Source organism: Mustelus asterias, chromosome 21, assembly GCF_964213995.1.
Source record: "Mustelus asterias chromosome 21, sMusAst1.hap1.1, whole genome shotgun sequence".
NCBI classification, from domain to species: Eukaryota; Metazoa; Chordata; class Chondrichthyes; order Carcharhiniformes; family Triakidae; genus Mustelus; species Mustelus asterias.
Genome location: NC_135821.1, coordinates 62369525 through 62396693, shown reverse-complemented (window position 1 = coordinate 62396693; position 27169 = coordinate 62369525). Strand labels below are relative to the sequence as shown.

Below are 27169 nucleotides of genomic sequence, written 5' to 3'. Positions count from 1 at the left end.
ACTCATGATATTCAAAAGCTGAACACAGGCCAGTAGAAAAGAAGGAATGATTTGCATTTATATGGCATCTTCCAAGACTGCCAGATATCTTAAAGCACCTTATGCCCAGTGAAGAACTTTGAAGTGCAGTTTCTGTTGAACTGCAGGAATCGGAACTGTCAATTTGCAGACAGCAAGGTCCTACAAACAGCAATCTGACAATGACTGGATAATCCATTTCTTTTGCCCTTGATTGAGCAAGAAATATTTGTCAGTACTCTGGGGATACATCACTGGCTCTTCTTCACAACAGTACCATGGGATCTCTTCCATTCACCCGGCTTGAACCAGGAACTTTCAAAATCAGAGCAAGAGGGCAACCAACTGACCCAAAGCTGTCACAAGGTGCAAAGGGCAGAGGCAAAGAAGGTAGTGAAACAAATGGTCTTTCAGTTGCCAGCTCCTCTGAGTACCTATGTTTTTATCTGGTCTTTGTTTGAATATTGCATTTGTTTATTTGACTCTTAGTGTCACAAGAAGGGGTGTTTGCCAATGGGTTTGCCACACTGGGTAAAACTACTTCAAAAGATCTAATCACATAGAATTTCCACAAGAATTATTCCATTAACTTATAAAGCAAATGAAAAGAAAATATCGGTTTCGGCAGACATAAGTTCTAGAGCATGATATGAATCTATCAGTAACTTCACTGCTATTCAAGAATGTACATTCATATTGTGTGTTAACATTGTAACACACCCCAAGGTGCTTCACAGGAACATTATCAAACTAAATTTCACATCAAATCAGGTAAGATATATTACAGCAGGCGACCAAAAAGCTTGGTCAAAAAGGTAAGTTTTTAAGCGTCTTTTTAAAAGAGTTGGAAAGGTTTGAGGAACAAATCCTAGGGTTTATCCAGGTGTATTTAGCACAATAGCTCCACGAACATAAAGAATCAAAGACTAACTTTTGGTATTCACAGGACAAACTGCACAACTGACCAACACTGGCAGAACAGTTGTTGTTCCTGTTTCTAAGGGTGGCAGGGTGGTTAGCACTGCTGCCTCACAGCCCAGAGACCCGGGTTCGATTCCCAGCTTGGGTCACTGTCTGTGTGGAGTTTGCATGTTCTCCTCATGTCTGCGTAAGTTTCCTCCGGGTGCTCCAGTTTCCTCCCACAGTCCGAAAGACGTGCTGGTTAGGTGCATTGGCCAGGCTAAATTCTCCCTCAGTGTACCCGAACAGTTGCCGGAGTGTGGCGACTAGGGGATTTTCACAGTAACTTCATTGCAGTGTTAACATGCAGTGTTAACTTGTGACACTAATAAATAAACTTAAAAACTTCTTATCAATAATGTCAAGTGCATTCTTTCAGAAGGAGTGGTCAGATAAAAGAAACAGAAATAAGGTGGTATGTTTGCAAACTCTGAATGTTGAGCAATTAATATTTACAAAACTTTATATTTCAACATGAAGTATTCTTTGAATTTGATGCTTTGCATTGTGTGCAATGCATTGATAATGTGGCCTGAGGGGTTCGACTGCTGTCTCAGGGGGTCACGAGGGAATATGTTTCAACATTTTTTGATAATTTGCACCTTGTGGAGCTTTCAAATTCAACAGGAAAGATTGAACATGCTGAGGCTCTTTTCTCTAACAAACAGACGTGACCTCATAGAATCCTACAGTGCAGAAGGAGGCCATTTGGCCCATTGAGTCTGCACCGACCACAAGCCCACCCAGGCCCTATCCCCACTACCCCATGCATTTACCCTAGCTAGTCCCCCTAATAGAGATCTTTTAAATTGTGAAATAGTTTGAAAAGGTGGAGGGTGGGAAAATTAGGGGAGTCCTAAACTAGGGGCCACAAATATAAGATAGTCGCAAATGAAGAATTCAGGAGGAATGTTTTACCCAAGGAGTTGATAAAAATGGGGAACTTGCTACCACAAGTGGTTAAGATGAATAGCTTAGATGCATTAAGGAGAAAGTTAGATTGGGGAGAGGTTGCATGAGGGAGACAAAACTAGAACAATATGCTGATAGGGTGAGGTGAAATAGGGTGGGAGGAGCTTGTGTGAATACTAGTATAGATGACTTGGGCCAAATGGCCTGTTTCTGCATTGTCAGTTCTGTAGCAGTCATCCACTGCTGGAACCGTCATTCATGTTTTTATTACCTTTAGACATGACTAATACAATGCTTTTTTGGCACGCTGTGCACCTGGCACCCTTAGCAAATATGAGCTTATCCAAAACTTCTAACTTGCACCAAGTCGCATTCAGTTATTATTCCTGCAACTGCTGACCTATGTTGGCTGACCTGGCTAGATTTTAAAATGCTCATCCTTGTTTTCAAATCTCTTCATTGCCTCACCCGTCCCTATCTTTGTAACTTCTACAGTCCTGCAGTCCTCTGAGATTTACATTAAACCAGTGGCTATACTTCAAAAAGTACTCCCCTGGCTATAATGCACATTGAGATGTCTGGAAGTTGTGAAAGGTGCTATACAAATGCAAGCCTTTTATTCATCGAGATCTCTGTCTACACTCCTCCAATTCTGATCCTTGGCACTTCCTTGATTTTAATCACTCCGCTTTGGCCTTTGTGCCTTCCATTGCCTAGATATTAAACTTTGGAATTCCTTCTACACACCACTCTCTTCCTTTCCAGCACTCCTTACAACTATCAAGCTTTTGTTCAGTAGTGGTGATATCGTAGAATGGTTGCAGTGCAGAAGGAGGCCATTGAGCCTGTCATGTCCATTCTGTGAAAGAGCAATTCACCTACTTTCCCTTTCTGCCTCATCTTTGTAGCTCTGCAAATTTTTTCTTTCCGAATAATGATCCAATTCCCTTTTGAAAGTCCTCTATCTCCGCCACTCCCTCATGCAGCGCATTCCAGATCGTAACCACTCTTTCTTGTTTTTAATGCTTTTATGAGGTGCAGACATTGCTGGCAAGGCCAGAATTGCTCATTCCTTGAACCGTGTGACTTGCTCCGCCATTTCAGGCTTGCCGTGTGAGTCTGGAGTCACATGGAGGCCAGACCAGGTAAGGCCGACAGATTTCTTTGCCTAAAGGTAAAATACTGCAGATGCTGGAATCTGAAACAAAAACAGATCGCAGCAAGTCTGACAGCACCTGTGGAGTTTCAATAGAGCCAATGTTTGGATTCAGGATGACTATCACTTTCTGTTTTTGTTTCAGATTTTTTTGCCTTGTCGGCATTAACGAACCAGGTGGGATGAGTTTCTAACACCAATCAATGATAGTTGGCCTTAAATATAGGAGCAGAATTAGGCCATTCGGCCCATTGAGTCTGCTCCACCATTCAATCATGGCTGGTAAGTTTCGCAACCCCATTACTCTTGATCCCCTTACCAATCAAGAACCTATCTATCTCTGTCTTAAATGCACTCAATGACCTGGCCTCCACAGCCTTCTGTGGCAATGAATAGTCACCATGACTGAGACTAGCTTTACATTCAGTTGCATCAATTGAATTTAAATTCCATCAGCCGGGATGCAATTTGAACCCCTGTCCCCAAAGCATCAGCCTCGGTTTATCGGATTAACAATTTTTTTGGCCAACCAAATAAATTAAATCAAATTAACGAGGGGTCAAATTAAAAGAGGCAGCTCCCAAAAGGAGGGGAACCGCCCGAAACAAAGGACAAAGTGGAAAAGAAACTTAAAACATCAAATCAAAATGCGATTAAAGGGGTCAATAATGCACCCCAGTCCCTACAGTGCCCAACGGGCACGGAAGGCATTAACAATGCCCTTGGAGGTTTGCCAGATTATCATTCTCACTGGCTGGTCAAAACCTTTGTCATAGAATCATAGAAACCCTACAATGCAGAAGGAGGTCATTCGGCCCATCGAGTCTGCACCAACAACAATCTCACCCAGGCCCTATCCCTGAAACCCCACATATTTACCCTGCTAATCCCTCTAACATACACATCCCGGGACATTAAGGGGCCATTTAGCATAGCCAATCAACCTAATCTGCAGATCTTTGGACTGTGGAAGGAAACCAGAGCACCCAGAGGAAACCCACACAGACATGGGGAGAATGTGCAAACTCCACACAGACAGTGACCCAAGCAGGGAATCGAACCCAGGTCCTTGGAGCTGTGAGGCAGCAGTGCTAACCACTGTGCCACAGCACCACCCTCATGTCACCATTGTTGCTTTTTTGATTTGATTTATTGTCACATGTATTAGTATACAGTGAAAAGTATTGTTTCTTGCGCGCTATACAGACAAAGCATACCGTTCATAGAGAAGAAAACAAGAGAGTGCAGAATGTAGTGTTACAGTCATAGCTAGGATGTAGAGAAAGATCAACTTAATGCAAGGCAAGTCCATTCAAAAGTCTGACAGCAGCAGGGAAGAAGCTGTTCTTGAGTTGGTTGGTACGTGACCTCAGACTTTTGTATCTTTTTCCCGATGGAAGGTGGAAGAGAGAATGTCCAGGGTGCGTGGGGTCCTTGATTATGCCGGCTGTTTTTCCCGAGGCAACGGGAAGTGTAGACACAGTCAATGGATGGGAGGCTGGTTTGCCTGATGGATTGGGCTACACTCATGACCTTTTGTAGCTTCTTGCGGTCTTGGACAGAGCAAGAGCTACACCAAGCTGTGATACAACCAGAAAGAATGTTTTCTATGGTGCATTTTTGCCAATTGTTTCTAATTTGCGCCCTCTCCCGATGTACTCTGTCTGGATCATGATTTTCAAAACTTCCTTTAAAATCTCAACTTTCTCGCGGGGAAAACAGTCCCAACTTCATATGGCAGCATGTCAAACTTTGTTTAATACTGTCCCTGTGAAAGGTCCGGGACATTTCATTATGTTAAAAACGCTATTTACATGCAAATTGCCATCGCAATGCGAGAAGTTTTGAGAAACTTTTCCTGGCTGGGTGGCCTCCACACAAGAAGCAGCATTGATGAATTAATTACCTGACCCTTTCCTCGCCTCACTTTAATCCCAGGAAGCCGGGAGTAAGCGTGTTAGTTTCAATTTAAATTTCGCACCCACCACCATATTAGTCAATTTAAAAAAAAACTTCTTTTGTAACACGAGTATCGGCAAGATCCCAATTTTCAGGCTAATTGTGGTATTTAAACAGCTCGCCCCCTATTTTGTTTTAAAATGCTTTCAAAAATAGTTTGCGAACATCTTTTCCCCATTGCACACGACATATATATATATAGAGAGAGCCGAGTTCAGTTCTTCCACACGGTCCTAAACTACTGATAAAATAACCCAGATCACACGTCCCCGGGTCTCCTGATCATTCCTTCCCTCCCCCAGGGAACTCTGCAGCCTTTATCCAGGAGGAGATTTCCTGTTTTTTGGGGGGAACCGCCCCAAGTGATATTCGGAACTTGCTACAAGTTTCTACCTCCTAAGGAATTGGAAATCAATGGATGAGATGAGCGAGACCTCGCCGCTTCTGAAAGATTCGTTGCCCCCGGGAAGCCGTCCCTCCGCCGGGTGAGTGGTGATAGATGGATGTATCGGAGGCGATCCTCTCTCCCTCCCCCTCTCACTCCCAGAGCTGCAACAACCGGGGCCCCTACTTTTCAGACTAGCCACCGGCATCACCCCTTTGTGAAATTTACTGAAAGGTTCACTGTTAAATTCGGAAACTTTTCTGATCCTTTCAGTAAATTTCACTGCTTGGGTGCGTGATAGGACGCTTGTTCAATTCATTCCTGGTCTGCTCAGCAGTTTGAGGGCCGTGTGGGGACAATACAATCGATTGGTATAGGTTTACGGTAAGAGGGGAGAGATACAAAAGGGTCCAGAGGGGCAATTTTTTCACACAAAGGGTGGTGAGTGTCTGGAACGAGCTGCCAGAGGTAGTAGTAAAGGTGGTTACAATTTTGTCTTTTAAAAGACAAAGGTGGCAAAGTGGTTAGCACTGCTGCCTCAGCGCCAGGGTCCCAGGTTCAATCTTGGCCTTGGGTCACTGTCTGTGCGGAGTCTACACGTTTTCCCCGTGTCTTTGTGGGTTTCCTTCGGGTGCTCTGGTTTCCTCCCAAATTTCAAAGATGTGCGGGTTAAATTGATTGGCCATGCTAAATTGACCCTAGTGTCAGGGGATTAGCAGGATAAATGTGTGGGGTTACGGAAATAGGGCCTGGGTGGAACTGTGGTCAGTACAGACTTGATGGGTCAAATGGCCTAATTCTGTACTGTAGGGATTCTAGGATTCATTCTATGGAAAAAGCATTTAGACAGTTACATAGCTAGGAGGGGTATAGAGGGATAAGAGCCAAATGTGGGCAATTGGGACTAGCTTCATGGCTTAAAAAGGGTGGTATGGACAAGTTGGGCCGAAGGGCTTGTTACCATGCTGTAAACCTCTGACTCTATGATTAGAGAGTTGAACTCCGGGTTGCTCACCAGCCATCCCTGTTGGAATCGTGTGTATGTCAGTTAGTGGGTGGTTGGATAAGAAGATGGATTTAAAGGGGCAGGAGGTTTATAGGAGATGTGAGGAAACACTTTTCTACCCAGAAGGTGTTGGGAATCTGGAACTCACTGCCTGAAAGGGTAGAGGCGGAAACCCTCACAACATTTAAGAAGCATTTAGGTGAACACTTGAAATTCAATAGCATACAACACTATAGACCAAGTGTTGGAAAACAAGATTGGGATAGATCAGTGCTTGAATGCTGTGGACATTATGGACCAAACCACACAGTGGCACAGTGGTTAGCACTGCTGCCTTACAGTGCCAGGGTCTCGGGTTCGATTCCCGGCCTCGGATGACTATCTGTCTGTGTGGAGCTTGCACATTCTCTCCATGTCTGCATGGGTTTCCTCCGGATGCTCCGGTTTCCTCCTAAAATGTGCAGGTTAGATGGATTGGCCATGCTGAATTGCCCCTTAGTGTCTAAGGATGTGTAGGTTAGCAATGGTAAAAGTATGAGCTTATGGGAAAATGGGTCAGATGTCGGTGCAGACTCAAATGGACTAAATGGCCTCAGTCTGCACTGTAGGGATTCTATGGTTCTATGACTCTAATGTAAAACAGATTTGTGATGCTCCTGGCAGTCAAATATTTTCCTTTCTCAACTTGCTGCTGAAGAATGGTCGCTTGAGTGAGGCACAGATATGCAAACTTGAGGAACCAGACTAAGGAGATGAGGGGGAGGAAATAAATTCATAGAACAGTACAACATAGAACAGTACAGCACAGAACAGGCCCTTCGGCCCACGATGTTGTGCCGAGCTTTATCTGAAACCAAGATCAAGCTATCCCACTCCCTATCATCCTGGTGTGCTCCATGTGCCTATCCAATAACCGCTTAAATGTTCCTAAAGTGTCTGACTCCACTATCACTGCAGGCAGTCCATTCCACATCCCAACCACTCTCTGCGTAAAGAACCTACCTACCTCTGATATCCTTCCTATATCTCCCACCACGAACCCTATAGTTATGCCCCCTTGTAATAGCTCCATCCACCCGAGGAAATAGTCTTTGAACGTTCACTCTATCTATCCCCTTCATCATTTTATAAACCTCTATTAAGTCTCCCCTCAGCCTCCTCCGCTCCAGAGAGAACAGCCCTAGCTCCCTCAACCTTTCCTCATAAGACCTACCCTCCAAACCAGGCAGCATCCTGGTAAATCTCCTCTGCACTCTTTCCAGCGCTTCCACATCCTTCCTATAGTGAGGTGACCAGAACTGCACACAATATTCCAAATGTGGTCTCACCAAGGTCCCGTACAGTTGCAGCATAACCCCACGGCTCTTAAACTCCAACCCCCTGTTAATAAAAGCTAACACACTATAGGCCTCCTTCACAGCTCTATCCACTTGAGTGGCAACCTTTAGGGATCTGTGGATATTGACCCCAAGATCTCTCTGTTCCTCCACAGTCTTCAGAACCCTACCTTTGACCCTGTAATCCACATTTAAATTAGTCCTACCAAAATGAATCACCTCACATTTATCAGGGTTAAACTCCATTTGCCATTTTTCAGCCCAGCTTTGCATCCTATCTATGTCTCTTTGCAGCCTACAACAGCCCTCCACCTCATCCACTACTCCACCAATCTTGGTGTCATCAGCAAATTTACTGATCCACCCTTCAGCCCCCTCCTCTAAGTCATTAATAAAAATCACAAAGAGCAGAGGACCAAGCACTGATCCCTGTGGCACTCCGCTAGCAACCTGCCTCCAGTCTGAAAATTTTCCATCCACCACCACCACCCTCTGTCTTCGATCAGATAGCCAGTTACCTATCCAATCGGCCAACTTTCCCTCTATCCCACACCTCCTTACTTTCATCATAAGCCGACCATGGGGGACCTTATCAAACGCCTTTCACAAAAAGGATTGGGGAAATAGGGATGAAACAAAATAAATCAGGAAACAGATCTCAGGTGATACAAATTTTGCTTTCAAAAGCTAGCATCTGATAGGAGGGAAAAGAATGAAAGATTTGCATTTAGTTAGTGCCTCGTGTGACAATCAAATGTCCCAAAGTGCTGAACAACCAAAGAATTACTTTTGAAGTGTAATTGCTGACTGCTGTGTTTCTTATATCACAGCAAGATCCCACTGTAAAACACGTTAAGCCATGTGTTCTTTTTTTGATTGAAGGACAAATAATGCTTAGGATAGCAAGAAGAACTTCTCTGCTTCAGATTAGTGCAATGGGATATTTTCCCCTCCATCTAAGAGGCCAGACTGGGCCTTGGTTTAATGAAGAACAGCACCTCTGAGAATGCATTGGAGCGTTAGTCAGGACTTAATGCCCACATCTTGAGTGAGATTTGAACCTACAACTTTCTGTCTTAGAGGTGAGAGTGCTACCCATTGAACCAAGGCTCACAAGTGTGGGATCCAAGAATGTTGAAATCTAAAGAATGAGTCTCAACACCATGGGGAGTAAGAATGGGGTTGATCTTTGGAAGACAACTGGCAGAGTGTACTAATTGGCTGGCCACATAAAGGCCCCAATAATTGATTTAAAACTGTGGGACATCCCCAGTGCAGGGAGGACTGGGGGTGACATCAACAAGGTTGGTTGCCCCCACAAGATAATCAGACATTTGCTTTTGGTTTTATTGCCCTTGGGCGCTCTGCAAGTTCTAACCAAATGCAATAAACTCTGACCTAAAGTGACAATTAGCATACTGTTCACATTATAGGACCCTGGCCTATAGCTTGAGCCAAGTAGATGGTTTTGGAGACTGGATGATAGAGCCCTTTGCAGAGTGAATCTGGGTCTCAGAGGACCATATTGGCAAATTGAATCTGTACTAGAGAGAGAAAACGCTGACTGGGAAGTAAGTATGTTGAAGTTACAGGGATAGAATGGGGTGGTGGGCCTAGGTAAGATACTCTGCCAGAGAGTCAGTGCAGACTCGATGGGCTAAATGGCCTCCTTCTGCACTGTAGGGATTCTATGAATATGGAGAAAAAGCAGGAAAGAGATGGATCAAATGGCGGAAGGGGTTCGAAGGGTTGAATGATCTATTCCGGTTTGTATGTAATCTTACATTTTGTCCTCTTTTGGTTTGTAGCACTTCTCTGGAGCAACGTGAAACCTTTTCAAATGAGTTGTACGGCAGTCTGACCCATGTGGACACTGCCCTAGAGCAACTGGAGCCTCGGCACTGCCATTCCAACCAATCATCTGGAGACCATAAGGAAGTGGATAAAGAGAATGCCCGTCGGAGGCTGTATCTAGCTTCTGCTGTCTGCTTAGTCTTTATAATTGGTGAAGTGATAGGTAAAGAAGGAAATAACTTGTTTTTATAGTATGTTTGCCAACCTCAGGATGTCGCAAAGCACTGTAGCTAGTGTCATAATGTGGGAAATGTGGCAGACAAGTTATGCATAGTAAGTTTAGAAAAAGTGGTTAGCACTGCTGCCTCGGTGCCAGGGACTCGAGTTCAATTCTGGCCTTGGGTGACTGTCTGTGTGGAGTTTGTGCGTTTGCCCCGTGTCTGCATGGGCTTCTTCCTGGGTGCTCCAGTTTCCTCCCACACGCCAAAGGTGTGCGGGTTAGGTGGATTGACCATGCTAAATTGCCCCTCAGTGTCAGGGGGATTAGCAGGGTAAATACGTGGAGATAGGGCCTGGGTGGGATTTGTCGATGAAGGCTCGATGGGTCCCTGGCATGGAGAGGCAGCAGTGCTAGCCACAGTGCTGTCCACAATGTTAGATGATAGAAATTATCCAGGATTCTAACTCCTGGTTAGGCTACTGACCTGTGTTCAGGCATCAGGTGAGATTATAGGATCTAGTAGGATTGATTATTCTATTTAAACTGCTTCATCCTTGTGGAATATGTTGCAAGTTGTCTCATTGAGGTCTGGAGGCTTGTATGGTTCAACAAACACATAACTATATACAGATGTTATCTTCATGCTGAATTCTATCAGACTCACTACTACACTACAGAAAATCTTTTAAACAGATCATGTTGGCTAGCTAGTTACCTTCCTGAGCTTGGAGAAATTATTTGAAGCATTTTGTTGGTTCTGACTTCTCTTTAATTTTTCATTTGCACCCGGCTGCTGTGTGTTCTGATGGCAACTCTGCATCCGGGATGTTCCTCAGACTGTGTATGTTAAAACAATGTCTGCCAGGGCTGCCTGAGTATTGCCCTAAATTTAAAAGTTTATTTCAGCCTTTTTGTTTTTTAACCTTTTACGATCTGGCTTTGGTCCTTTGGGCTTGGGTAGGAACAGGAGTGAGCCACCAGCCCAGTAAGTCTGCACCACTAATCAATAAGATCAAGGCTGATTGGACAGTTAATGCCTTTTACTTGCACTTCCCCATAACTGTCTACATTATTGTTGATGAGGAATCTATCAATCTCTGGTTTAATCATACTCGATGACTGAGCTTCCGCAGCCCTCTGGGGTAGAGAATTCCATAGATTCACAATCTTCTGTGTAAATAATTTTTTTCTCATCTCCATCCTAGGTGGTTTTCCTCTTATTTTGAAATTGTGCTTCTAGACTCCCCAACCAATCTTGCCTGCATCGACCCTATATTTTGCAGGTTTCAATGAGATCACCCTTCATTCTTTGAAACTCTAGAGGATACAGGTCAAGTTTGTGGGTGGCACAGTGGTTAGCACTGTGCCTCATAATGTTGTAGACTTTGGGTACAGACAACACTTAAGCCCAGAGTACTCAATTTCCAAGCTTTAATAACTTGTGCACAAGTGAAAACACGAGGCAAGCAAAGTATTGCCGGGTGCTCTGTTGATTCATACAGAACATTTAGCAGTTATAGTTAATTACAGCAAATGAGAAATGAGCAATTTTTCTAATCTTTCATTTGCATACATATCCACCTCCACTACACTACCAGAAAGACGTGGAGACTTTGGAGAGAGTACAGAAAAGGTTTACCAGGATGTTGCCTGGTATGGAGAGTATTAGCTATGAGGAGAGATTGAATAGACTGGGATTGTTCTCCCTGGAAAGGCTGAGGGGCGACCTGATAAAAGTTTATAAAATTGAGAGGTATAGATAGGGTGTGGAAGCTTTTTCCCAGGGCAGAAATGACAATTATAAGGGGGGGGGGGGGGAAGATTCAGTGGAGATGTGCGGAGCAAGTTTTTTTACACAATGTGGTGGGAGCCTGGAATGCACTGCCAAGTGAGGTGGTTGAGGCAGATACGTTAGCCACATTTAAGATTTATCTTGATAGCATATGAACAAATGGGGATTAGAGAGATATAAGTGGTTGGTCTAGATAAGATAATGTGATCAACGCGGGCTTAGAGGACCAAAGGGCTTGTTCCTGTGCTGTATTGTTCTTTGTTCTTAGCCTTTTGCCCTTTTTCATCCAATAGAAAACTATCTCCTGCCAATCCTTCCTTGGCATAATATGTGTCCATACCATGCTATTTGGTAATTGTCATGGAAACGTGTTCTTTGTTTTTATCCTGTGTCCTAGTCTTGGAATGCAGTGTTTATGGAACAAGGTTTTTGGATTTGGTTGCTTATCTTGAGTACGTAAGCGTTGGCCTTACTGACAGCATTACTGAAGGCTTCACTGAAGACCTTGTTTGACTAATAATCCTTTTCCATTACTTGACAGTTTTTTGACAATTATGGAACTTTAATTTTCACAATTGTTTGTAACCTAACTTCCACAACAGTGCCTGGGACCTGGGTTCAATTCCGGCTTTGGGTGACTGTGAGGAGTTTGTGCGTTTGCCCCGTGTCTGCATCGGTTTCCTCCGGGTGCTCCGGTTTCCTCCCACAGTCCAAAGATGTGTGGGTTAGGTGGATTGACCATGCTAAATTGCCCCTTTAATGTCAGGGGGGTTAGCAGGGTAAATACGTGGGGATAGGGCCTAGGTGGGATTGTTGTCAGTGCAGGCTCGATGGGCCAAATGCCCCTTCTCCACTGTAGGATTCTATCAGTTTGTCCAATTCCCCTTCAGAAGACAGTCCCGACAACCCTGGAACAAGTCTGGTGAACCTTTGTTCCACTCCCACAATGGCAATAATATTCTTTTCTGAGGTAAGGGGGTCAAAACTGTACGCAATATTCCAGGTGCTGTCTAACCAAGCTGCTATACAATTGAAGCAAGATTTCCCTACTCCTGTATCACAAGAGGATTTGAGTAAAGACTAGCATTCCATTAGCCTTCCTAATAGCTTGTGTACCTGCATGTTTGTCTTCAGTGACTTGTGGATAAGGTCATCCAGGCCCCTTTATACATCCACACTTTCTAATTTATCATTTCCGAAATGCTCTGCACATCAGTTCCTTCTACCAAAGTGGATTACTTCACACTTTTCCACTTTACATTGCATCTGCCATCATCTTACCTGCTCATTAAAACTGTCCAAATCCTCCTGTTGCCATTTTAATCTTCCTGACAACATTTATTCCTGCCTAGCATTGTGTCATTTGCAAATTTGGAAATATTACATTTGGTCCTTGCATCCAAATCACTGATATAAATTGTGAACAGCTGAGGCCCAAGTACCTATCATTTCAGTACACCACTAGCCACAGTCTACCAATGTGAGAATTGCCTACGGTTTCCTGCCTGTTAGTCAATTCTTAATCCATGCCAGTATATTGCCTCCTATCCTATGTGCTTTGATTTTGCTAATCAACTTCCTGTGGGGGACTTTATCAAGACCCTTCTGAAAGTCTAAATATACTACATCCATCAACTCTGCTTACTAATTTTGTTAGTAACATCTTCGACAAGCTCCAAGTTCGACAAACACGATTTCCCATTGGACACTTGGACAATCATAGATTTACCATTCATTTCATCCTTTGGATTGTAGCAACTTCCCTATCACTGATAGGTTAACTGGACTCTAGTTCCCTGTTTTCTTTCCACATTTGCTACCTTCCAATCTTCAGGTACCAGTCTGGAAGATGGTCACCAATGCATCCGCTATCTCTATAGCTACCTCTTTCAACACTCTGGGATGCATAATATCAGGTCCTGGGGATTTATCAACTTTAAGTCTCATTCATTTCTCCAATATAATCTTGTATTAATTTCCTTCAACTCTGCTTTCTCCCTAGTCATTTGGATCTCTAATATGAATTCTCCTGACTCTGCCTGTAATGGAACCACATTTTGCTTAGCTAAATGTATCCTTGATACATAGCTATAGAAGCTTTGGCAGAACGTGGTTGTTTTTGCTAGATTGCATTCCAATTCTGTTCTCCCTTTTATCACTTTCTTGACCTTCCTTTGCTGTATTCTTCAAAACCTCCCAACCCTCAGATTTACTAATTTCTGGCCACGTTAGAAGCCTTTTCTTTTCTTTTAATCTTATACAATCCCTAACTTCCTTTGTCAGCCATGGTTGACTGTCTTTTTTTGGGTTTTGCACCTTGAAGGAATGTATAGATGCTATAATCTATGCAATAGTTTTTTGAGGACTCTCCATTGCCTATGCACAGTCATACTACTTTAATGTATTTTCCCAATCTACCTCAACTAATTTGTCCCTCAATCCTTCATAATTTCCTTAATTCAGTTGCAAAATCCTAGCTTCAGATTGAACTTCCTCACTTTCAATCATATTGTGGTAACTCATCCTTAAAGCTTCTTTTGCGACTAGATTATTAATTAACCTTTTTTCATTACATAATTACTAGATCTAGAATAGCTGGTCCTCTAGTTGGCTCCTCAACATATTGCTGTGGAAATCCTTCCCTAACACACTCCAGAAACTCTTCTTCCTCAGCTTTAGTGTTCACTTGGTTTAACCAGTCCATGTGCAGATTGAAGTCACCCCCATGATTACTTTGACTCTGCTTTCGATCGTGAATTACAGCTTCCATGCCTGTGATGGAGCATTTTGGGTGATTTCCACCTGTGTATCCCAAGGTCTTCAAGTTAGGAATACCTCTTTCAGATCAGACTGCAATTTCTTTACTCCTTTATTCTTGGGGAATTAAGTTGCCACGGTATTGTAAGGTTGTATGTTCCCCTCATGAAGAGGTCTAGAGGCTTGTATGGCTCAGCAATAACTGCTCATTAATAACGCACACCTATATACTTGTATACAGGATAGTCATAACTAGGTATTATCTTCATGCTGTCCTCTAACAGAGTTGCTACTACACTCTACTATTCCCATGTGACTTGCTCCATCATAATGTGGGCTGTACTGTTTCCCTAGTCCCACATTAATCCTTAATCCCAAATACCCTGACACTACAGAATGATAACTTGGGAGGGCAGTTGGTGCTGGAACTGACCCAGAAAGAGGTATCACCTTTAGGAAAGATGAACAAATGAGCCACATGGATAATGTAGAAATCCTTGATATAAGGAATTTTGTAATAATTCATGAGAATATTGAAACTTCAAATTCTGAGCCTTGCTAACCGTCTATCTTCCTCTTTTAGGGGGTTACTTGGCGCACAGTCTGGCTATCATGACAGATGCTGCTCATCTGTTGACCGATTTTGCCACCATGCTCGTCAGTTTATTCTCTCTGTGGATTTCTTCTCGACCTGCAACTAAAACCATGAACTTTGGCTGGTATCGTTCAGGTGAGATTAGATCAGATCTGGTGTTTGTATTTAGATCTGGTGAGAGACATCTCAACAATGTGACCGGTTATATATTCCTCTGTTTGAGATAATCTGGGTAAATCGATTTGTAATCGGTTCTTTTCCTTTCAAAAATGGTTGTGATTACTCTGGGATAATCAGGCCTTGTTATCATTAATTCAAAAGCAAAACATTGTGGATGCTGTAAATGCAGGAAACGTTTAAAAGGTTGGGCAAAATCTGTGAAAAGAGGGTTTCAGGTTGATGATTCCTTGCCAGAACTGAAAGAGATGTAACCTGTTTTAAGTCGATGCAGAAAATGTGATGGGGAAGAAAGTAGGATAGAACAAAAAATGTCTGTGATAGGGCGAAAGGCAATAGAGATTAAATGACAAAATGAATCGGTTTGCAAAGCAAGTGGAGATTGCCATTGGATAGGTATTGAAAGGTGAATCCTAAATGGGTAAAATTATGGAGATGTTGATATTGATTGCAGGAATCAGTGAATTATCCACCCATTTTACACCCCACCTGGTTATATTTTTCTGGCTGACATTGTTTGTCAAAGCCAATCTTTCTCCTGAAGGTTTAACAAGATACTTGTACAGCTGGGATCAGTAATGTGGTTTCATTACCTCCGGATAGGTCCTGTCAGTTGCGTGTGCATTTTCTGTAGTTTGTAGTTTTGAGAGCAGCTTAGAGTATCACATCTGTCATCACTGATCCCTTTTGCTTACCTCTCATGAGGAGGACCGTGGATTCCAGTTGGCCAGATCCCACCAAGCCCTGACTGTGGGTCCCCTTGTGGACTTGCTCCCTGTAGCAAGGTGATTCGGAGCTCCACTGTGCTGTTTAGATATTTGCCCTTTTTTGTCTTGGAATAAGTAGTTGCTTAGTGGGAGTGGGGACTCTAGTCAAATTGTTGGTTTTCCCAACTTGGTTTTAGAAGTGCTGAAGAGATGGTTTCTAGCTGTTGCATCCTAAAGTGAATTAATTACAGGACAATTTGTTTAAGGCTTCAGCCCAGTCAATGCCATGGGTGATAAATGCACCAGATGTTCCCAGCTGTGTCAACAGTTGGCCTGTGACTTGCTTCACTTGTTTGGATTGGGAGCTGGCGAAGACAAGTCTGATTTTCTTTTGCTCTCTGCTGGTTCTAGTTGGAAACTTGGATGTTTGGTAAGAAATGTGGGGAAATAAGCGCTTGAGGTGCAGACTGAACTTGATCTAATTGAATGGCTGAACTGACACAGGGGTTTGAATGGTCGCCTCCTGTGTTCAAAAGTTTAGTCGCCAGTCACTTAGCTAAGGAATGAGATAGAAAACTTGAGCACAAAAATGGGCCAATTGGTCCATGTTAATGCTCCACATGGACCTACTCCTACCTCTCTTGGCATAATCTTCCCCTTAATGAATCTGTGCTACTCCCCTCAATTGTTCCTGTGGTAATGAGCTCTATCTCATAACCAGTCTTTGGGTAAGATTCCTAACTGGATTTATTGATTGCTATCTTTTATTTCTAACTTGCAGTTTTCACTCTTCCCCAAAAACGGTGATGTCTTCTTGATTAAACCTTTTCATAATCTTAGTTCTTTCTTGTTACCCTTCCACCTTCACTTTAAGACATAGCTATCTTTACTTTCATCAAACGGTCTTGAGTTCAGCTCCTTGTTGGAACAGACAAACTGGGACAAAATGTTTGGTAACCGTTTCATTAATTACATCAATAATGATTACAAATAAACACCAGCAAGTGATCCATTTGGCAGTAGGAGGTTCTTTCTGTGATCATGTTGCCTGATTCACTGCACCAGCCATAAGTGTCTGTGGACTGTTGTTCTTGTACATTGGCCAATCTTTTTATACATACATGTCACAGAGCTTGTTAGTGAAAGTCCCCCTTTGGTATCTCGACTCTTTATCTATAGCTAATGGGCCTTGACATCATTTCTGCAGTGGTTGCTGAAGTTCCTCATTTTGCAACGACTTGAAGGGTTGTCTTGCAGAATTTCTGAGACCACTCCCTTACATGAGATGCAAATGTTTCTACTGTAGCTTGTGGTTTTCTAGTCTGATATCATTGTCCAGTTCCAATCAGCTTGACTGAGCTTGCCACAGACAGTGGCAGTTGCTCAGTCAGCTCAAATCTAGATTGCTGAAGAAACTGTTACAATTAAGAATAATACCTTGAAAGGGATTGGCTAAGATCAAGCCCAAGATGGGATGCAATATCTTGTCTTATCAGTTTGTCTCGCTCTTGTGGGGACCATGAATTGGATTCAATTTGAATTTGGTTTTTGGAGCAAGCAAGGAGATGGATTCAGCCTTGCCTAATCCACTGTGAGCATTGGCTTCATAGCTTTTAAGAATGGAGTAAAACATTTAAAAAAAACTTTGAATGGGAGGTATTTCAGCAAATGTACACCAAGGGGCTGGTAACCATGTAAACCCCCCAGACTGTGCTCAATCGTAACTGTATGTATGTAACTGTATTGAAGCACTGTGTGACTGATTTGTATGTAGTTTGAACTGAATTGTGTTCTCTGTAATGAAAATATTGAAAAGAATGAAATGTTCTCATTACTAAACTGAAGCACCTCAGAGAGCATCTTGATCTCTGGAGAAAATGTGAATATCATTACACTTTACTGTTATCACAATTTGAAATGTTTTGTAATGTTTCTTTCATAGATTTTATGAATAAAGTATATTTTTGCAGAGGGGAAAAAAAAAGAACCTTGAAACCATAACAATCCCATCTTAACAAGTTATCTTCGAAACATGGCCCTCAGTTTCTAAAGGCACGCTGGTACATTAAATTCAGTCAAGTTACTGCATAGATTTGGTCAAATCAGCGATGTTTGTAATCTCGTGCATTATAATTGGGGCAGGGAAATAGTTATCTAATGGTATTTATTTATAGATGTTTGTTCTTATCATTCCCAATTATTTTATACAAATGAACACTCTCTTCTTTCCTCTGGTGTCCTAAAGAGATTCTAGGAGCTCTGATCTCTGTGCTGTCCATCTGGGTGGTGACAGGTGTGCTTGTGTATTTGGCGGTGGAGCGACTAATTTCTGGACAGTATGAAATTGAGGGTGGCGCTATGCTGATCACCTCAGGCTGTGCTGTCGCTGTCAATATTGTGTGAGTATCCTCTTGTGTGTAAGTAGCGTTTTGTTACTTAATTGGAGCTTTGTCAGCTCGATTAAAAAATATGGTGGGAAAACTCAGCAGGTGGCGACACGTCACTTTTCCTGCTGACACCCCACTTCCCCCAATCTTTTCCCATCTGTGTAAATATGAAGACTTGGGCCATCAACCAATTCTATTGTCTGAATGTATTACTGCGCATATTGAAAGCGTAAGACTTTGCTATACACTCAGTACTAATACTATCCACCCACAGAATGGGCATCATCCTTCATCAGTCTGGCCACAACCACAGCCACAGCAGTGCAGGAGAGGTCAGAGTACATGACTCTGAGTCGAACACCCACGGATCACAGTTTAATGGCAACGTGAACCCGAGTGTACGAGCTGCCTTCATCCATGTCGTGGGAGACCTGTTACAAAGCATCAGTGTCCTGATTGCTGCTTATGTCATCTATTTTAAGGTACAAGGGCAACACTTGAGTGACTTGTCTTTTAAAGGGGGTACTGGTAACTTTGCAAAGGGGGTTTGGAGTCGGGTTACCGACTCTAGTTGGCTATACTCCTGGAGGCTTTGTAACATAAGCTCTGCCAACAGTGAAAGTCTTTTTGCTTTAGAAACAAATCTTCAACACTATAGAACAAATAAATGAAAGCATTAAAAAAAAGATTATTTTTATGCTCCTATGCTTTTCTCCCAGATTGCTCCTAGCAGTGTTAGGGAAACTTTTTAATTCATGGATACTCCAGGATAATGGCTGGAGGATTGGCATCCACTGTCTGGTGGTGGGGGGAGTCCTACTGAAATATCCAAGGTGCTTCAGGAGTGAGTATCAAAATCATATTAGAGCAAATGATCAAAAGCTTGGTCAAAGAGATAAATTATATCGCAAGGGAATTCCTGAGCTTGACATTTGGACAGCTGGAGGCACAGCTGCCAATTGTACGGTGAAAGAATTTGGGATGTACTGCACTAAACACTGGATTTCCTCTTAAAACACTTGGGCCGGAATTCTCTCGTTGTATACACCAGCAGTATTCCCTGGTCCCACTGGCAGCGCACCCCTTGCTGTGGGCTTCCTGACAGTGTGGAGTGGTTTCAATGGGAATTCCTTGCATTGACAGTAGTGGGATCTTCCAGTGAACGGCAACACTGAGGGGAGGCCAGAGAATCTCGCCCTTAGTTTTTTTAAAATCATGCTTGAATGGCCAGGCCAGCACTCTGACTGGACTGACCAGGTCCTGTTTGGCACAGAAGTCAAACAGGGGCCTGTGAACATACAGTTGACCGTTTATTTTTAATCTCCTAATGTATCGGAAGACTTGAATGCTTGTGCACAGCATTTGAATAATTGTCTTTTAATTTTGTGTACAGCCTGAATATAAAATTGTGGATCCAATCTGTACCTTCCTCTTCTCTGTGTTGGTTCTGGGGACCACCTTATCCATTTTGAGGGACGTTCTCTGCATTTTAATGGAAGGCAAGTCCAGAGATTGAACATTTAACATTTCTGATTAACAGGTAAAAATGAAGGAGATCAGAGTGAAAAGAGTAGGGGATTGGCTTTTTAAAGCCTATGGATTTGGGAAAGGTGTGATTATTGATAAGTGGGTTCAGAAGTTTTTAATGTATTTATTTGTTCATGGGATGTGGGTGTCACTGGCCAGGCCAGTGTTTAATGCCCATCCCAGATTGCTGGTGGTGAGCCTCCACCTTGACCCAATCCAGTTGTGTCTTGTAGGAATACCCAAAATGCGGTTGAGAAGGGAGTTTCAGGATTTTGACCCAGTGACAGTGAATGAACAGTGATTATCATTCCAAGTCAGGATGATGTGTGACTTGGAGGGGAACTTGCAGGTGGTGGTGTTCTTATCCATCATAGTTGGTAGAGGTTCAGGGTTTGGAAGATGCTGTCTCGGTGAGCTTGCTGCAGTGCTTCTTGTAGATGGTACACACTGCTGCTACTGGTGGCGGAAGGAGTGAATGTTGATGGTGTGTCAATCAGGTGGGTTGCTTAGTTCTGGATTATGTCAAGTTTTGAGTGTTGTTGGAGCTGGACTCCAGGCAAGTGGAGCGTATTCCTTCACACTCCTGAAGGTGGACAGACTTTGTGGATTCGGGTGGTGAGCTGCTACTCCACAGAATTCCCAGCCTGTGACTTGCTCTTGTAGCCACAGTATTTACATGGCTAGTCCACTTCAGTTTCTGATCAATGATACCCCCAGGATGTTGATGGTGGGGGATTCAGTGATGAGTTGGAGATAATGTAGTAAGTCTTGGATTTCAATGGGAAGAGCAACTAGTAGAGAGTATTTATAACAGTGGAGGGAAATATTGTAATATTCTGTCTGGGCTCTGTGAGTGAGTGGGTGTGTAGCAGAGGGCAAATAGGCTGCTCATAAAGGAACATTTGCTTTAAGATGCACATGTTCAACTACCTGTCGTCCTTAATGGCATCTCACAGTGAAACAAGTTGGTTGTTCACAGCAAAATGTAGTTAGAAGGAGCATTGGATCATTCTAAAGAGTTATAAGAGGGGTAGGGGACAGGTGAAAGACATGTTAAAGATGAAGGATCCCCGATTGGGAGGATGCTTTTCCTTTTCACGTTCTGCTTATAAATGTGGGAGAGGTTGCACAGCCTCTTCAGGTAAGAGAGCGGTTTGAGTCTTGGCAGAATTTGGGTTGTATATGGAGTTAAAACAAGCTAAGGAGAAGTGTTTGATACAAGGGAAGGAGCCAAGACGGTTACAAGAAAGCAAGAGATGTGGGCATTTTCACCTGTGATTAGGGGAAACAAGGCACAAGAATCAGGACATGGGATCAGGGTATATTCACCTGCATGCATTATTCCCACTGAAACTGCGGTCTGTATTTTGATCTAGGAACTCCAAGAGGTATGGATTTTAATCAGGTAAAAGAGACACTCCTGTTAATTGATGGGGTGAAGGCAATGCACAGCCTCCACATGTGGGCACTGACTATCAACCAGCCAGTGCTATCTGTTCACATCGCCATCAGTAAGTACAAGTGCGGTTTTCTTGTTGGCACCAATTGCTGTAAGTTTGTTCAGCTGTGTTTTGAAACTATCAGCCATGACTTGGTGGTATTTCATTCTCCAAAGTGAGATGGTTGAGAGATCGACTCCAGGGGTCTGAACACATTTCAAGTTGATGGTGTCGGTGTAGAACTAAGAGAGTGCTGCACTGTCATGGTTACCATCTATTGGCTGGAAGGTTGAAGTGGGGACTCATCATCTCCTCTTGGGTGAATGTAAAAGATGTCAAGGCTATTAAAAGAAGAGAAGGGGAGTCTTTGGTGCCCTGGCCAATATTTATCCCTCCAGCAACATCACTAAAACAGATTATCTAGTCGTTATCAGAAGTGCTGTTGTCAAACCTTGCTGTATACAAACTAGTTGCTCCATTTCCTGCATTGCAACAGTAACTGCACCTCAAAAATGTACTTTTTAAAATGTAAAATGTCCTGGGACATCCTGAGTTTGTGAGATTCTATATAAATGTTACTTGTTTTTCTTTTTGTTTAAACTTAAAGGGAACAATACCATACTCTCTCCAACATGTGTCTGTTCAATTCATATTAGAAAATATTTCAGGATGGGAATTTCAGCCATTCTACTGACCTAATTTTGAAACTCTACCTAAGCACCTCATGTAGCTTGTTCCAGCGAAACTGCCAGGGTGGCAGTAATCAGAGGAAATTCCCAAACCTGACTCTTTTGTTTAAATTAAAAATTTTAAACTAATTTCTTCATTAATGGGATGTGCATGTTGCTGGCTGGGCCAGCATTTATTGCCCATCCCTAATTGCCCTTGAACTGAGTGGCTTGCTAGGCCATTTGAGGGCATTTAAGTGTCAACCATATTGCTGCAGGTTTTGAGTCGCATGTAAGGATGGCAATTAAGACAACCAGATATTTTTCTATGACAATTGACAATGGTTTCATTATCAAAAGGTTTTTTTAAATTCTAGCTTTTATTGAATTCAAATTCTACCATTTGCTGTGATGAGACTTGAACCTGGGTCCCCAGAGCATTGCTATCTCTGGCCTCTGGATTGCTAATCCTGAAACAATACCACTATGCTGCTGCCTCACATTTGCTTGCATAAAATTGACTACACTTCAGTTAGCATAAAGCACTTTTGGGAGGTGCTGAAGGTGTGCACAATGGTTAGCACTGCTGCCTCACAGTCCCAGGTTCAATTCCAGCTTCGGGTGACTGTGTGGAATTTACATGTATTCTCCGTGTCTGCGTGGGTTTCCTCTGGGTGCTCTGGTTTCCTCCCACATTCCAAAGATGTGTGGGCTAAGTTGATTGGCCATGCTAAATTGTCACTTTGTCAGGGTGTTGTGGGAAATTGCCACCTGAGTCAGACTGGAGGTTCAATAACACAGTTTTATTTCGGACACGAAGCTTCGGGGAGAAAGCACTGGTACTCCGCAGTACTTGGCAGCTACCTTCTCAATCATACAATAGCAGTTGATCATTTTTTTACCTTTTCAGATAATGGATAGTCTGGACATTAGACATTTAACACATCGTTATAGTTGAGTAGACAGATCATGGTGATTGATAGTTAACCCATCGTTACAATCAGACAGGTACAGACATGGGCAGTTAACATCGCATTGTTCATAGAATGGATACATTTCCTCTATCAATGACTGGTTTCGGTCTATACATACAGTGATTGGTTTTTGTTGCATTTACGTTCCCATCTACGGCTGATCATCTTATCAGATCTTGTTGTCCTGGGCCTGTCCTTATCTTAAAGTGCCTCAAGCTCTGACTGGCTTCCTGCAGCATTTGGTTCCTGCATGTTTTAACTTTAAATAACTGTCTGTGCTGCATGTTTTAACTTTAAGTAGCTGTCTGTGCTAAAAGCCAGTGCCTGCTTAATGTCTCTTCTCAGGCAACCATTTTGTGTGTCAGGTAACCATTTTTATAATTTTTCCCCACTTAAAGGGGGATTAACAGGGTTAGTACATGAGGTTATGGGGATAGGGTCTGAATGGGATTGTTGTTGGAGCACGCTTGATGGACCAAATGGCCACTTCCTGTACTGTAGGGGTTCAAAGGTGCTATATAAATGCAAACTTCTTTCCGTTAGTTTTGATCCAGTTTTAAATTACATTTGTTATCAGCAGCCACACTGGTTTAAGACCAGATGATTGGGCACACTAAAACCTCTGGCTAAGGTTAGTAGTTCTGTGTATATTCCTGAAAATTTGATTGTATTATCTCCAATCTTCAGTAAATGTAGTTTATTTATTAGTCACAAGTAAGGCTTACAATGAAGTTACTGTAAAATTCCCCTAGTCGGCACACTCCGGCGCCTGTTCGGGTCAATGTACCTAACCAGCACATCTTTCAGACTGTGGGAGGAAACTGGAGCACCCAGAGGAAACCCATGCAGACATGGGGAGAATGTGCAAACTCCACATAGACAGCAACCCAAGCCAGGAATCGAACCCAGATCCCTGGCGCTGAGAGACAGCAGTGCTAACTACTGTGCTGCCCCAATCACCCCACCCCCACACTCTTGCCTTTCGTCATCCTCGTGGTGCCCCATGACCTGTTAGAAAAACTCTTCATTACCTGATTGGATGATTCCTGACTGTTGGTCAAACAGCCATTTCCCCAAGTCTGTTAGTTTTATAATGGATGAATTCTTTGATCACTTTTTTAAATATGATCAAACCTTTAGGAATATGTCCAGAGCTGCTAACCTTTAGAGCTTTTAGTGTGCCCAACATTTGGTCTTATACCAGTGTGAGAGGCTGCTGATAATAAATGTAATTTAAAACTGGATCAAAACTATCTGAAACAAATTTGCATTTTATGAGGTGTTATTGGGTCGTCCCATATAACCAACACAACAATGCAATTGAGACCCCCAGCTCTGAGTTAGTTTACGCTCATTTATTTATTCCTCATTATGAGCAAGTTGTGATCCAGGAATATAGGAACAGGAGGATATATTTCAGTCTTTCTGGCCAGTCCTGCCATTCAATTAGATCATGGTTGTTCCGTATTTTAATTCTATCTATCTGCCTTGGTTCTGTTGGGTTGTTTAATACCCTGGACTAACAAAATATCCATTTGAAACATTCATTTAATCCTTGGCCTGGATTGTTTGGGTTGAGAATTCCAGATTTTCATTACTCTCTGCATTTAGATATGCTTACCCCTTGACCCCTTGTTTTGGGCTCCCTTACTAGAGGAAATGGGGTAGATGGAGAAGAAACCATTTTATTAATTTTGGTTAGCACTGCTGCCTCACAGCGCCAGGGATCTGGGTTCGATTCCCAGGTTTGGTCGCTGTCTGTGCGGAGTTTGCACATCCCTGCATCACCCCCCCACCCCCTCCGCCGCCCTCGTGTCTGTGTGGGTTTTCTCCCACAGTCTGAAAGATGTGCTGGTTAGGTGCATTGACATGAACAGGCACCGGACTGTGGAGACGAGGTGAATTTCACAGTAACTTCATTGCAGTGTTAATGTAAGCCTTACTAGTGACCAATAAATAAACTTTAAAAAATACCTTAATCAACCTTTAATCTTCTATACTGAAGGCAATTCAAACCTGGTCCGTGCGATATATCCCTGTAATTAACCCATTTAGTCCTGGTATTCTGATGAATTTGCACAATTTTCCTTGGTGAATATGTCCATCCACCCATCCTGAGGTCCAATGTCCTGAACTACTTGTGTGTTCAAACCAGAGCTTTATGTAACTGTACTATAATTTGCAACCCTTTATATTCTAATATCTGCTCGAGATAAAGACCCAAGGTTTCATTTGCCGCCTTAATTTATTTTGGTTGTGTTTCTTGCAGATGACGACGCGAATGCCCAGGTTATATTGGCTGAAGCTAACCAGAGGCTCCAGAGGAAGTTTGACTTCCACTCCATCACTATCCAAGTCGAAAATTACTCTGCTGATATGATTAATTGCCGGGAGTGCCAGGAGCCTAGAGACTAGTTTTCACCGGGGCATGTCGTTTCTTTAAGTGCGTATGTCTGAAAGAGACATCACTTGAGATCATGTCTCGGGGAATTGCACCTGAATAAGTTGAGTAGATGGTGTGTGTTGCTGCTGACTGACCAAGCACTGTGGGGAGAGTGGGCTGCAGTGACCACTTTTTTAGCACACATCAAGATCAAGGATTTTAAGTCTTTGTGTCCATATTGAGCCCTGCTGTAATAAGACATCAAAATGATATTTGAATATGAGCATTCAATTCTCACGAGGAAAGTCATTCTCTGTGTATGTCGGTGTCTTCTGGGGGAGAGAACAAAGCTTTTGTGTTGATTTGAACATGGATGTAATGTGTTTTAGACCTGACTGTTCTGCTGGCTTTTTCCCATCAACGTAATTGAATCTTGGTGATGGGAGACTGAGGTGGACACTGGTTAAGATCCATTTATCATTCCATGTCATTGCATTGTTGCCTGTGTTCAGGCTTTTCATATTTATTCTGTTTAAAAGAAAAAAAAACATTGTTCTGAACCTAAATAAAATTTTGTAACCTCAAAATCTGTGTGTTAGATTTGCCAATTATCTTTTGAACAGAGCTAGAGGCAGCCTGAAGAAATAATATTTTGCATAGCGAGTTATGATCTGGAATTCACTGCCCTAAAAGGGTGGTGGAAGCAGATTCAGTAATAAGTTTCAAAATTAAATTGGACAAATACTTGGGAGTAAATTTTGCAAGGCTGTCCGGAAAGAGGAGAGTGGAACTAATTTGACAATGCTTTCAAAGAGCCAGCACTAAGGGGTGACAATGATTAGCACTGCTGCCTCTCGGCTCCAGGGATCTGGGTTCAATTCTAGCCTCGGATGACTCTGGAGTTTATGTTCTCTCCGTGTCTGCATGGATTTCCTCCAGGTGCTCCAGTTAACTCCCACCGTCCAAAGATGTGCAGGTTAGTTAGATTGGCCATGCTAAATTGCCCCTTAGTATCAGGGGGATTAGGATGGTAAATACGTGGGGTTAAGGGAATAAGGCCTGAGTGGGATTGTTGTTGGTGCAGGCCCTTCTGCACTGTAGGGATTCTATGATATGATTCTAAGGGTTAATGGCCTATTTCTGTAGTGCATCTCTCTGAATCTAGTTGATGACAATTGGCATCTCTCAATCAGGAGATGCAGAGCATGAATCCGAGTTCAAGACATAACCTGGATTGACAATCCATCTCTCTTGTACCTCAATGTGGTCTAAGTCGATGTGAGATCCTTTTCTGGTGTACGTTGGGAGTGACTTTTAAGAAAAATCTGAGACTGAACCATGTAATTTATTACCATAGGTGACCAGAAGCTTGGTCAAAGAGGTAGGTTTTGAGGAGCCCCTTCAAAGAGGGGTGATCAAGGAAGGAGTTTTGGCGAAAGCCATGGCTGCTAATGGTGGAGCGAAATTGGGAATGTGCAAAAGACCAGAATTGGAGGAGTTGCGAGATCTTGGAAGTTTGTAAGGCTGGAGGAGTTTAGAGATAGAGGGGTTGAGGCAATGGAAGGAGATAAAACACAAAGCGAAGAGAACTTTAAAATGGAGTTGCTGCCAGATCGGGACACTGAACACCGGGATGATGAGTGAATTGGACATTGATCAGACCAAGAATATGAGTAGACGATTCCAGTTGATAGAGGGTGCAGAGAGGGAGGCTGGTCAGGAGTGTAGCAAAGCTGGAGATGAAGTTAACAACAGTAGCTGAGCTGAGGCAGGAATGGAATTGTTACTGTCATGTGCTATTGCTGTTTGGGTGAAATGTTGTTCAAATAAGATGGCTGCTGTTTGTCTGCGACATGTGATTTGTTGCATGAAGTTTCAAGATTTTGACATGGGGAGAAGCTAAGTTTGTGCAGGTCTTATTGAAATGTTGTATTTTTTTAGAATACTTTCACCCTTCTCAGAAACTTAGTTTACAATAACCATCATGTACTTTAAGTGACAGCCTTTATACTCCCT

At 42.8% G+C, this 27169-nt stretch overlaps 1 protein-coding gene across 3 annotated transcripts; it reads left to right on the top strand.

The window, feature by feature from the left end:
• Positions 1-203: 203 nt before the first annotated feature.
• LOC144509325 (proton-coupled zinc antiporter SLC30A2-like) lies at positions 204-25736 on the top strand. 3 transcript variants are annotated; one of them, XM_078237995.1, is made up of 10 exons: positions 397-408; positions 3192-3328; positions 5308-5490; positions 9542-9750; positions 14880-15026; positions 18021-18174; positions 18437-18644; positions 19556-19661; positions 21066-21200; positions 25040-25736. In XM_078237995.1, exons 3-10 carry the CDS (start codon positions 5420-5422, stop codon positions 25183-25185), a joined length of 1176 nt encoding a protein of 391 aa, XP_078094121.1. In that variant the 5' UTR covers positions 397-408; positions 3192-3328; positions 5308-5419; the 3' UTR covers positions 25186-25736. The 3 variants fall into 3 exon arrangements, with proteins under 3 accessions (XP_078094120.1, XP_078094121.1, XP_078094119.1); XM_078237994.1 differs by lacking the exon at positions 3192-3328 and having other exon boundaries at positions 204-408; XM_078237993.1 differs by lacking the exons at positions 397-408; positions 3192-3328 and adding an exon at positions 611-789.
• Positions 25737-27169: the final 1433 nt, after the last annotated feature.